Below are 12,799 nucleotides of genomic sequence, written 5' to 3'. Positions count from 1 at the left end.
TAAGTGTCTCAATCTTCAACTTGTCGGTTTTTCAAACCATTCATCACAAGAAGGTCTTTGACATAACACAGGATCTTAGTGGTCTATAAGAAGGTCTTTGATATAACAATGGAAATAAGTCACTCTGTCTGACTTTTTTGGGTTATCCCAGGTTCTCTACACATATGCTGCTATGTATGATAATTCTATGTAACTGTATTTGTGTATACCTGAATAAACTTACACAGGATCTTAGTGATCTAATAGAAGGTCTCTGATATAACACAGGATCTTAGTGGTCTATAAGAAGGTCTTCGAGACAGCACTACTCTGGAGACTTACACAAATGGAAGAAAATGAAGGAATAACAGGTAAGACACTAAAGTGGAGACAGGAAGCACCTCGAGCCCCTGCGAGCACCGCTAGGCGAGTACAACTACGTGAGTACAACTACGTGAGTACACAGTAAGTGAGTAAAACCAGGTGAATCACGACAAAGGAACAATGGAATCCTCAGGTCAGAAGGTTTCCAGAAAAAGTGACATATCGTTCAACTTCCCAATAATTATCTGAGAATTATTATTATTATTATTATTTTAATGGTAGTCACGTGAAAGCGCTAAACACAAATGGGTCACATAGCTACAAATACGAGAAATGATAAGACAAGTACACCATATTGCTAAATGCAGCTAAGACAACTGCAATGATTCTCAGAACAAGACGGTGTTGCAATAACCCTCCTTCACCACTGGTTAATATTAAACCTGTGCCAGTGATTATTATTAACTTGTACCTGCAGTCCTGTCATTCCAGGCTGTGTCGTACCTACTGGTGAAACTGTGTACCGGGTTGTGAGCAGCGGTAGTGTAGGTCAGAGTGACAGCTCCACTGACCACAACATTCCACCACAGGTAAACTCACAGAAAAAAAATGAACGCGTCTGAGAGTTTTATGAAGGAGTTTGGAGACAATGGAACGCTTTGTTCATCCTACGAACGTAAGAGAAAGTTCAGTAGAAGCTGAACATATGTTCAGGCTTGAGTGAACACTTGCTGCTGGCTTATTAACTGTGGAGGGTTAACCCACGATAATACAATAAGCCAGGAGAGCTCAGGAAAGCTAAGTAGTGTGGCTTATTTTCACTGGGTTTCTCAGATGTTTTTCTGTTGACTAGTTATTACGTATGTTGTTACCTATATGTGGTTGTAGGGGTCGAATCACAGCTCTTGGCCCCATCTTTTCGTTGGTCGCTGCTAGATTCACTCTTTCCTGGCTTTGAGAGTTTAGCCGTATGGGTCTTGCCTTTGTAAACACTTCACTCTCCGGATTGTTCCACTTCCTGACAACTCTAAGGCTAAATAAATACTTCCTAACATCCCTATTTAGCCTGGTGTTCCTGTTACCCATCTCTCAAACAGTTTGTCATTATTCACCCTACGAATTCCTCTCGGTATTTTGTACGTCATTATCATATTCCCTCTAGTTCTCCTGTCCTCCAGTGTCGTCAAGTTGAGTGCCCTTAGCCTCTCCCCGTAGGACATACCCCTTAGCTCCGGGACTAATCTTGTTGCAAACTTTTGCACTTTCCCCAAGTCCTTGACGTGTTTGACCAGGTGTGGGTTCCACACTGGTGCTGCATACTCCAATATGGGTCTGACGTATACAGTGTACAGTGTCGTGAATGACTTGTTACTTACATGTTGTAACGCTGTTCTCAGGTTTGCCAGAGGCGTATTGATGCAGGAATTATTTATTTACTGCTAGGTGCTGTTAGGTGCTGTTTACTGCTAGGTGCTGTTAGGTGCTGTTTACTGCTAGGTGCTGTTAGGTGCTGTTTACTGCTAGTTACTGTTAGGTGCTGTTTACTGCTAGGTGCTGCCAAGTGCTGTTTACTGCTAGGTGCTATTAGGTTCTGTTTACTGCTTGTTACAGTATTAATAAACCAAGCAGTATTCCTAAACCCAGCAGGGCTTGTCACATTGTGAGGCTCCAGCGGGTTTAACTAAACCGTCCAATTGGAAAGTGTTCAGACATAACCCACAGAACACGGTAATATTCACCTTTTATTCACGGCATGTTATGTTCACGAGAAAGTGTGCACCCGGGTGTACACACACACACACACACACACACACATACACACACACACACACACACACACACACACACACACACACGTGAGTAAAACCTCTGGAATCTAAAATTTCATTTCTGATTGAGCCTGTGAAATCATTTCCCATCCTGAGCTTTCTGTTCCACTACCGTGACCGCACCTAAATTACTGGGAACGGTTGAAGTCCCTTGATCTGTATTCCTTGGAACGCAGACGAGAGAGATACATGATAATATACACTTGGAAAATCTTAGAGTGATTAGTACCAAATTTACACACGAAAATCACTCCCTATGAAAGCACAAGACTCGGCAGACGATGCAACATCCCCCCAGTGAAAAGCAGAGGTGTCACTAGCACGATAAGAGACCACACAGTAAGTGTCAGGGGCCCAACACTGTTCAGCAGCCTCCCAGCATACATAAGGGGGATTACCAATAGACCCCTGGCTGTCTTCAAGAAGGCACTGGACAGGCACCTAAAGTCAGTACCTGACCAACCGGGATGTGGTTCGTACGTCAGTTTGCGTGCGGCCAGCAGTAACAGCCTGGTTGATCAGACCCTGATCCACAACGAGGTCTGGTCTCAGACCGAGCCGCGGGGGCGTTGACCCCCGAAACCCTCTCCAGGTATACTCCAGGTATACAGTGTTGGTGGAGTCGAGATACAGCCACCGTGATCACAGTATTGACTGTCAATATTATTTGTCCTTGGGAATGAATGAATCCTCAGCGCTGGGCAGGTTCTACTGGTTCATGCTAGTCAGGTTCTACTGGTTCATGCTAGGCAGGTTCTACTGGTTCATGCTAGGCAGGTTCTACTGGTTCATGCTAGTCAGGTTCTACTGGTTCGTGCTAGGCAGGTTCTACTGGTTCATGCTAGGCAGGTTCTACTGGTTCATGCTAGGCAGGTTCTACTGGTTCATGCTAGTCAGGTTCTACTGGTTCATGCTAGGCAGGTTCTACTGGTTCATGCTAGTCAGGTTCTACTGGTTCATGCTAGGCAGGTTCTACTGGTTCATGCTAGGGAGGTTCTACTGGTTCATGCTAGGCAGGTTCTACTGGTTCATGCTAGGCAGGTTCTACTGGTTCATGCTAGTCAGGTTCTACTGGTTCATGCTAGGCAGGTTCTACTGGTTCATGCTAGGCAGGTTCTACTGGTTCATGCTAGGCAGGTTCTACTGGTTCATGCTAGGCAGGTTCTACTGGTTCATGCTAGGCAGGTTCTACTGGTTCATGCTAGGCAGGTTCTACTGGTTCATGCTAGGCAGGTTCTACTGGTTCATGCTAGGCAGGTTCTACTGGTTCATGCTAGGCAGGTTCTACTGGTTCATGCTAGGCAGGTTCTACTGGTTCATGCTAGGCAGGTTCTACTGGTTCATGCTAGTCAGGTTCTACTGGTTCATGCTAGGCAGGTTCTACTGGTTCATGCTAGGCAGGTTCTACTGGTTCATGCTAGGCAGGTTCTACTGGTTCATGCTAGGCAGGTTCTACTGGTTCATGCTAGGCAGGTTCTACTGGTTCATGCTAGGCAGGTTCTACTGGTTCATGCTAGGCAGGTTCTACTGGTTCATGCTAGGCAGGTTCTACTGGTTCATGCTAGGCAGGTTCTACTGGTTCATGCTAGGCAGGTTCTACTGGTTCATGCTAGGCAGGTTCTACTGGTTCATGCTAGGCAGGTTCTACTGGTTCATGCTAGGCAGGTTCTACTGGTTCATGCTAGGCAGGTTCTACTGGTTCATGCTAGGCAGGTTCTACTGGTTCATGCTAGTCAGGTTCTACTGGTTCATGCTAGGCACGTTCTACTGGTTCATGCTAGGCAGGTTCTACTGGTTCATGCTAGGCAGGTTCTACTGGTTCATGCTAGGCAGGTTCTACTGGTTCATGCTAGGCAGGTTCTACTGGTTCATGCTAGGCAGGTTCTACTGGTTCATGCTAGGCAGGTTCTACTGGTTCATGCTAGGCAGGTTCTACTGGTTCATGCTAGGCAGGTTCTACTGGTTCATGCTAGTCAGGTTCTACTGGTTCATGCTAGGCAGGTTCTACTGGTTCATGCTAGGCAGGTTCTACTGGTTCATGCTAGGCAGGTTCTACTGGTTCATGCTAGGCAGGTTCTACTGGTTCATGCTAGGCAGGTTCTACTGGTTCATGCTAGGCAGGTTCTACTGGTTCATGCTAGGCAGGTTCTACTGGTTCATGCTAGGCAGGTTCTACTGGTTCATGCTAGGCAGGTTCTACTGGTTCATGCTAGGCAGGTTCTACTGGTTCATGCTAGGCAGGTTCTACTGGTTCATGCTAGGCAGGTTCTACTGGTTCATGCTAGGCAGGTTCTACTGGTTCATGCTAGGCAGGTTCTACTGGTTCGTGCTAGGCAGGTTCTACTGGTTCATGCTAGGCAGGTTCTACTGGTTCATGCTAGTCAGGTTCTACTGGTTCATGCTAGTCAGGTTCTACTGGTTCATGCTAGGCAGGTTCTACTGGTTCATGCTAGTCAGGTTCTACTGGTTCATGCTAGGCAGGTTCTACTGGTTCATGCTAGGCAGGTTCTACTGGTTCATGCTAGGCAGGTTCTACTGGTTCATGCTAGGCAGGTTCTACTGGTTCATGCTAGGCAGGTTCTACTGGTTCATGCTAGGCAGGTTCTACTGGTTCGTGCTAGGCAGGTTCTACTGGTTCATGCTAGGCAGGTTCTACTGGTTCATGCTAGGCAGGTTCTCACCACGGGTGAGGATCGAACCCGCAGTCAGAGAGTCATTAAACTCTAGACCTAGGCGTTAGCAACTGGACCAGCTAGCTACAATAAGATTCATCCAACTAGGTACATTTCTACACCATAGGAAAGTTAGCATAGGCCACCACTGTGACCACAAATGCAAGTTATTTACAGACTTGTAAAACTTTTGACAAGTGCGCCCATGGGGAGAGTGCTCTCAAAATACGTCCATGAGGAATGTCTGGTTATTTGACCTTCTAATAAGGATTCCAATGGAAATAAGTCACTTTGACTTTTTGGGGTTATCCTAGGTGGATAATTTACACAGATGTTACTATGTAATAATCGCGGACAAATGATATAGGATGCAAAATAACCACGGGGGGGAGGGGGAGAGTTGAATGATAGCTATAGACTTTCTGTGGTGCAATCAACGTATCAGGAGGTTGACATGTTGCAGAAAAGAGGAAGATGTCCATGCAAACACTATCACGGGGTTCCTCTGGTCGTATTTGTTTGGACATTCTCTTTTCTGCAGCACTGCGATCTCCTAATGATCTGTTTATTGCAACACGGAAGGCCTAGAGCTGTCATTCAACTCTCCCCGTGGTTGTTTTGTATATGTTACTATGTATGATCATTTTATGTATACCTGTATCTAAATAAACTTGCAAATACAATATAAAGGGCAGTAGTAAACAGGAAAATCGTAGATTGTGACAGTGAAAAGCTGTGTTCTCTCAGGACAGTGAAAAGTTGTGGTCTCTCAAGACAGTGAAAAGTTGTGTTCTCTCAAGACAGTGAAAAGCTGTGTTCTCTCAGGACAGTGAAAAGCTGTGTTCTCTCAGGACAGTGAAAAGCTGTGTTCTCTCAAGGCAGTGAAAAGTTGTGTTCTCTCAAGGCAGTGAAAAGTTGTGTTCTCTCAAGACAGTGAAAAGTTGTGTTCTCTCAAGGCAGTGAAAAGTTGTGTTCTCTCAAGACAGTGAAAAGTTGTGTTCTCTCAGGACAGTGAAAAGCTGTGTTCTCTCAAGGCAGTGAAAAGTTGTGTTCTCTCAAGGCAGTGAAAAGTTGTGTTCTCTCAAGGCAGTGAAAAGTTGTGTTCTCTCAAGACAGTGAAAAGTTGTGTTCTCTCAAGACAGTGAAAAGTTGTGTTCTCTCAGGACAGTGAAAAGTTGTGTTCTCTCAAGACAGTTCTGCCTCATATACGATATAAAAGCACAAATGGTACTGTATCATCCTTTGAAGATGATACTGTAATCTGTATGAGAGTGATGTCTATAGAGGAGACAGCGAGCCTTCAAGCTGATATAAGCACGCGGGGCCAGGAGCTGTGACTCGACCCCTGCAACCACAAAAATAGGTGAGTACAGTCTTGCAGTGGGCATCAGAGGAAATATAAACAAGTCGGGAGCTGAAGATCAACTGGAGCCACTTAATGTAACAAAGGTTTCCTGTGAGGCACCTGGGAGTAACAATGTCAGGAGACCTGACATTTAAGGAGCCTATCAATATTATTATCATAACTGGAAGAAAGATGACAGACTGGATAACTAGGGAAATAAAAAGGAAGGGTTGCCAAGCCAGTGATAGTCTCCAGGTCACTCGTTCTCTCTGGTCTGGAATATTACTGTGCACTAGCGGACCCTTCAAGGCAGGCGAAATTACAGAATGGTAAAATAGAGACCCTTCGTGGCTGGTATAACCTCAGTCGAGCATGTAAATTACTGGGAGCGCTTGAGGTCCCTCAAATTGTACTCCTCAGAGCGTAGACGAGAAAGATACATCATAATCTATGGGCTTTATGCATGCGCGACTAAAATATCACCCAGTTATTATTATTATTATTATTATCTACATCTGTGATAGTCTGGAGGGACTGATCCCAGATCTGTATATACAAATCTCTACATATAAAAGCAAAAGACTTATCGGAAGATATCTCTATGTAAAACAGGGGCCGTGAAGAGTGCACCGAGAACTTCATAAGTGTAAGAGGACCCTGACTTTTCAACATCCTTTATGCATAAGGGAAATTACTAATTAACTCTCCTTGTCCTCAAGAGGGAATCGAATAGTTCCCCGAAGTCAGTTCTTGATCAGCCGGGCTGTGGTGCATACCCTGAACAGCGTGCGGCGAGCACTAACAGTCTGAGTAATCAGTCCAGCAACCAGGAGGCCTGGTCTGGCACCAGTTTGAGGGAGCAGTGACCCCTAGTAGCTGGCTCTATCTTCACCCCGTGTTGCCAGCTGTGCGCACAGCTGGCTCCACCTCCTGTTCCATCCCCCCGGCGTTCTCCATTATCTATGTCGACAGCTACAATCTAAATCTATGTCAAAACTATCGTTACTGTTAGAATATTCACTTCTTCATCGCTGGAGGCTGTTTTTAACTGTCACGATGTTTCACTCTGTACAGAGCTTTATCAAGTCGTGATTTGGGCGAAACATCGTCGCAATAGAAGCTTGTTCTGCAACCTGTGTTGTTCTTTTCTGTGGGAAGTACACTGTGGGAAGTACACTGTGGGAAGTACACTGTGGAAAGTACACTGGCTAGTTCACTGTAGCTAGCATACTATGGGCAGTACACTGTGAGCAGTACACTGTGGGAAGTACACTGTGGGCAGTACACTGTGGGCAGCACACTGTAGCTAGCACACTATGGGCAGTATACTGTGGGAAGTACACCGTGGGCGGTACACTTTGGGCGGTACACTGTAGCTAGCACACTATGGGCAGTACATTGTGAGCAGTACACTGTGGGAAGTACACTGTGGGAAGTACACTGTAGCTAGTACACAATGGGCAGTACACTGTGAGCAGTACACTGTGCGCAGTACACTGTGGGGCAGTTCGCTGGTGTAACCACAAAAGAGCATTATATATAATCTTTAACAACATGGGCAGGTGTGGGTGACCTCTGACCCGCGGGAGGAAAGTCACATTTAAACTCTGACCTCAGGTGACCCTGAATTTAAACCCCTTACCCACAATTCCCGCACAATCATCCCACTTCTTCTCATTATCGCCGTAATAAACACCTCACTTGCCTCCTAAGTTCTAATTACATTACGCATGGTGACAGTAAGAACGTTTTTTGCATAATCTGTTCACCTTGAAGACAATACTGTCCTGTTATGTGGGAAACTTGGGTCAGAAAACCATGTATTTCCCCTCTAGTGGTCAATTTATCGCACTAAATTTTTTGGGGGGGTCGAGGAATTACGTGCGCGTGTCCCGGGCGGAAGGAGAATCCTGTTCCTCCCTGGGCAGACGGAGTATTTGTAAGGGAGATAGATCTTCCGGATTTTAAGAGACGACTTCTATCCTGCTGAAGCTTATAGACATAATGATCTATCGTCTATCCTGTATGATTGTTATGAATTACAGCATACATATGTAGTCTAACTATATATACGAGAGTTAGTCTAGGCATGGTAGGTTATAGTACTGGGACAGGATAATGGTAGTGTGTGTCTGTGTCTGGTGGGAGTGAGAGAGATAGTAGAGGGCTTGGAAATCTACGACGAGGCTAGTTCCTGAGAATAGCTATTTGTTTCTACCAAGATTAATGACTGTCGTGTATTATGTAGGTGTGTGAGTCAAGGAAAGTAGGTGAGTGACAGGCAGTTGGAAAGAAAAGATCAAGCTTCCTCGTTGTCACAGGTCCCTACACAGGTCCCAGCTCAGGTTCCAGCACAGGTCCCTACACAGATCCCTACACAGGAAGCATTTGACTTGTACTCGTTGGAATGCAGGAGAGAGAGATATATCATAATCTACACTTGGAAAATCCTGGAAGGAATGGTCCCGAATCTGCACACAGAAATCACTCCCTACGAAAGTAAAAGACTGGGAAGGCGATGAAAAATGCCCCAAATAAAAAGTAAGGGCGCCATTGGTACACTAAGAGAAAACACCATAAGTGTCCGGGGCCCAAGACTGTTCAACAGCCTCCCATCAAGCATTAAGGGAATTACCAATAAACCCCTAGCTGTCTTCAAGAGAGAGCTGGACAGATACCTAAAGTCAGTGCCGGATCAGCCGGGCTGTGGCTCGTACGTTAGACTGCGTGCGGCCAGCAGTAACAGCCTGGTTGATCAGGCCCTGATCCACCGGGAGGCCTGGTCATGGACCGGGCCGCGGGGGCGTTGATCCCCGGAATAGCCTCCAGGTAACCAGGTAACCTCCAGGTAACCAGGTAGCAGGTCCCAGCTCAGGTTCCAGCACAGGTCCCCACACAGGTTTCCACACAGTAATCAATGAATCAGTAGCAATATTCTGACTTGAGCAGTTCCCTTGCGTCACTTGTTACTACCTCAGAGTTTATATGCTACAAGATGACTGTCACCACCAGCCACCACACACACGTGTGTTCATTTATCCATTCCTTCTATATATTCACTCACTGTATCCAGTTATTCACTTCTCGACCATCTTATTCAACATCCAGTACATACACCAGATGTTACAGAAATTATATAATTTCAGTTTTTCAGAAGTGTGTATGTGTGTGTGTGTACTCACCTATTTGTACTCACCTATTTGTGGTTGCAGGGGTCGATTCACAGCTCCTGGCCCCGCCTCTTCGCTGATTGCTACTAGGTCCTCTCTCTCCCTGCCCCATGAGCTCTATCATACCTCGCCTTAAAACTATGTATGGTTCCTGCCTTGTACTTGTACTCGTTGGAATGCAGGAGATAGAGATATATCATAATCTACACTTGGAAAATCCTGGAAGGAGTGGTCCCGAATCTGCACACAGAAACAAGTGTGTGTGTGTGTGTGTGTGTGTGTGTGTGTGTGTGTGTGTGTGTACTCACCTATTTGTGGTTGCAGGGGTCGATTCATAGCTCCTGGCCCCGTTTCTTCACTGTGTATGTGTGTGTCAGTGTATGGAGATTAGAAAGCTGGTCTATGTGGTGTTTCACAGAGAAAGTTACTTGAAGCCCATGTGTGTGTGTGTGTGTGTGTACTCACCTATTTGTTATTGCCGGGGTCGAGTCATAGCTCCTGGCCCCGCAGGGCTGTGTGTGTGTGGAGGATGTTTACATATTTAAAAGCGATATATTTTAATATTATATTACATTCCTTGGCTGTCTCTCTCTCTTTCTCTCTCTCTCTCTCTCTCTCTCTCTCTCTCTCTCTCTCTCTCTCTCTCTCTCTCTCTCTCTCTCTCTCTCTCTCTCTCTCTCTCTCTCTCTCTCTCTCGTTTTTGGTAAAAAAATTAGATTGACGGAAAGTGATAAAACTGGGGAATGAGAGGTAATCAGGTTTAATCCGAGGAAGAGGAGGGTAGCTCCAACTTCTTGGATCAAGCTACTTTGATAACATTAATAATAATAATAATGGTGTTTGCGCTTTTGTTCACAATGAAAAGCACACAGATTCGAACCCTGAGCGTGACGGGACGGGGAGCGGTAAATCCGCAGCAGTTATACAACCCCTAGGGAAGAGGAAGAAGAAAAAGAAGAATAACTCATTTGGATTAATAACCCGGTGGGTTAGTAACCCAGGTGGTAACCCAATAAAGTCACTGTCAGTCACCAGACTGGCTTATTATCACTGGGATGTTTTAATCCTAACCCCCAGGATATTACCTACAATTCCATCAGTCAAGATGCCACCGTCATTAGGACTAAGTAAGTTTAATTAGGTACAGCTATACATGAGTACAGTTAACGTACCTAGTTATCTCACTAGGATACCCCAAAAAAAGTCAATGCGACTTACTTCTATTGGGGTCCTTGATAAGTAAATACGGTGCTTGAAGGGGAGAGAACACAAATAACAGTAAAGAACATAAACAAGTGTTCATACCTGTGCCCTTGGAGTCCTGTGTGTCACCTATCCACTGTGGCTGGATAAACACCACAATGTTGATGATAGCAAAACAGATGGTGAACACTCCCCACAGGACACCTATCGCCTTGGAGTTCCTGATATAACTAGTGGTATAGATGTGTGACTGATCAGTATATTCTATATTCTTCTCCATCTTCTTCATTCTTGGCGACTCTTCCTCTTTCTAGCCTCACAAATAACCCAAGACTCTGTGGCTGTCGGTTTTTACCTATTTTATCCTCTTTTCCGTTGCGGTTAGTTATTTGTTAGGTTTAGCTGTCTGGCGCACGATCATATTACAGTCGTTAACAGACGCAGTAGAATAACCTGCAGAATATAGGAATATACGAGTGAGAGAAGGTGGCAGAGATGGCCTTGACAAACTGGTCCCCACGATGGTAAACAGGATAAGATTTACACACACACACTTCACTCTTGTTTTACTGCTTTAAAACACCCCCTTAAATGTATTTATGTATCTTTTCATACATAAATATTCTTTCGCACTGAATTCCTCAACACGGCGCATGTGTAATCTCCCAGTGGGAAATATTTTCTCACAAGAAGTCTTGGGAGAGTTGTAAAGGTCAGTCAGTAAGGATACCAGGTAGCTGTATCAGACACTTCACACGGTATTTTCCGCTATACACTGTATTATCTTGGTATATATAGCCTTGTTTCTAACCTCTGTATATACGAAATAGGTTCACGTCGGGGGTAAGAGGCTAGAAATTAGGTTGTAACCTCAGGGAGGTTGAGTTTGAAGTGGAGAGAAGAGCTGACTCGTCCCTCTCAGTGTGCGAGGAGACAATGGCTGGTGTCGCTACCTACATATTTGTTAGGTCTCTCTCTCCTGTCTTCGTCCCACCTCCACCCACCTTCTAACTGGCTTATAACAATCTTCTGCAAGTACACGAAGTTTAGAAGGGTAGTACGCGTGCCGGTATTCCCAGAGAGTTCAGTTTTCATTCATCTTGAGAGTGTTACTTGCAGTACCGTTATGTATGGAGTTACTCTACCATGTACTTCTTCTGACCCCCATCACTCCACTCTTACCAACGCTATACTCACTAAAACTACATTCCATTATCTAACAAATACATTTCCTTCTTCAGTGCTAATAAATTCTTGGTATAAATACAACGCTGACTCGTCCCTCTAACTCTACAGAGTCGAAAAATAGGTAAGAGGTGAGTATATCGAGGAGTGGAAGTTGAGGTGGTGGTGTCAGCCCTGGCTGCCTGGGGGGGCATGTGAAACCATTCCTTGCATTCTGGGTTAATGCGGTTGAGACGCAGCTCCTGGGTCCCAGGTACTCACCTACCTGTTGCTGTGGGGGGTCGAGCCTCGGCTCCTGGCCGGGAAACACACGTCACCACATTTAAATCACTTATCAAGCACATTGGATTATTATCATTAAGATTAGAATTATTATTATTATTGTTATTATTATTATTCAAAGAAAGGCGATATATTTCAAAAGGTCGTGCTTAAAAATGCAGTTTAGAAAGCAAGTTTTGGTTTAATAATTGTGGTAATTTGCGTGATCCACAGGGAAGGATAGCTCCACTTCCTTGGATCAAGAGCCCTGCAACTTGCCCGCCTCCCTGCTGCTACACTGAGACTTGTAACAGTAAGTTTGATCCAAGATAATTACTTTATCATGCGTTGAAATCCCTCTTCACCATATTTAATAATAATAATAATATTATTATTATCAAATAGTCTGTCCTATTAATTTCTCTTAAGATTTTGTATATTGTAATTATAATTATAATCATAGGGGAACGCTAAACCCGTCGGATTATACAGCGCCTGTGGTGGGGGGATGGAAGGTATTCAGGCTTAATTCAGGGAACTAGAGCACAGATCCAATTCCCTAGATCAAGAGCCCCTCACCAGCATCAAGGAACCTTCCTTGAGGGGATTGTATATTGTAATCATGTCTGCCCTTGTCCTCTCCTCCAGGGTCGTACAGGTTTAGTTCTGGTACTTGTTGAGTGGACTCCATGCTGGGGCAGTGTACTCGGTGACTGTCTTATGTCGTGTGTATGATTCTCAGGAAATCTTTATTCAAGTCCCTGAAGGCTGTTCCGAGGTGTGCTGATCCTATGTGTGCTGCTGACTTGACAGTATATGGTTCATGTGCAT

At 44.9% G+C, this 12,799-nt stretch overlaps 1 protein-coding gene across 1 annotated transcript in view; it reads right to left on the bottom strand.

Moving 5' to 3' along the window:
* LOC138852375 (LHFPL tetraspan subfamily member 3 protein-like) overlaps positions 1–11,681 on the bottom strand; it is a 13,398-nt gene extending 1,717 nt beyond the window's left edge. Inside the window, exon 1 of the mRNA XM_070082666.1 lies at positions 10,625–11,681. Coding sequence (XP_069938767.1) covers positions 10,625–10,811 — 187 coding nt within the window. The 5' untranslated portion in view covers positions 10,812–11,681. The remainder of the gene's footprint in view (positions 1–10,624) is intronic.
* Positions 11,682–12,799: the final 1,118 nt, after the last annotated feature.

Source organism: Cherax quadricarinatus, chromosome 7 (assembly GCF_038502225.1).
Source record: "Cherax quadricarinatus isolate ZL_2023a chromosome 7, ASM3850222v1, whole genome shotgun sequence".
Lineage (NCBI taxonomy): Eukaryota > Metazoa > Arthropoda > Malacostraca > Decapoda > Parastacidae > Cherax > Cherax quadricarinatus.
The sequence above is the reverse complement of the archived record's forward strand: the minus strand, read 5'-3'. Positions and strand labels throughout refer to the sequence as shown.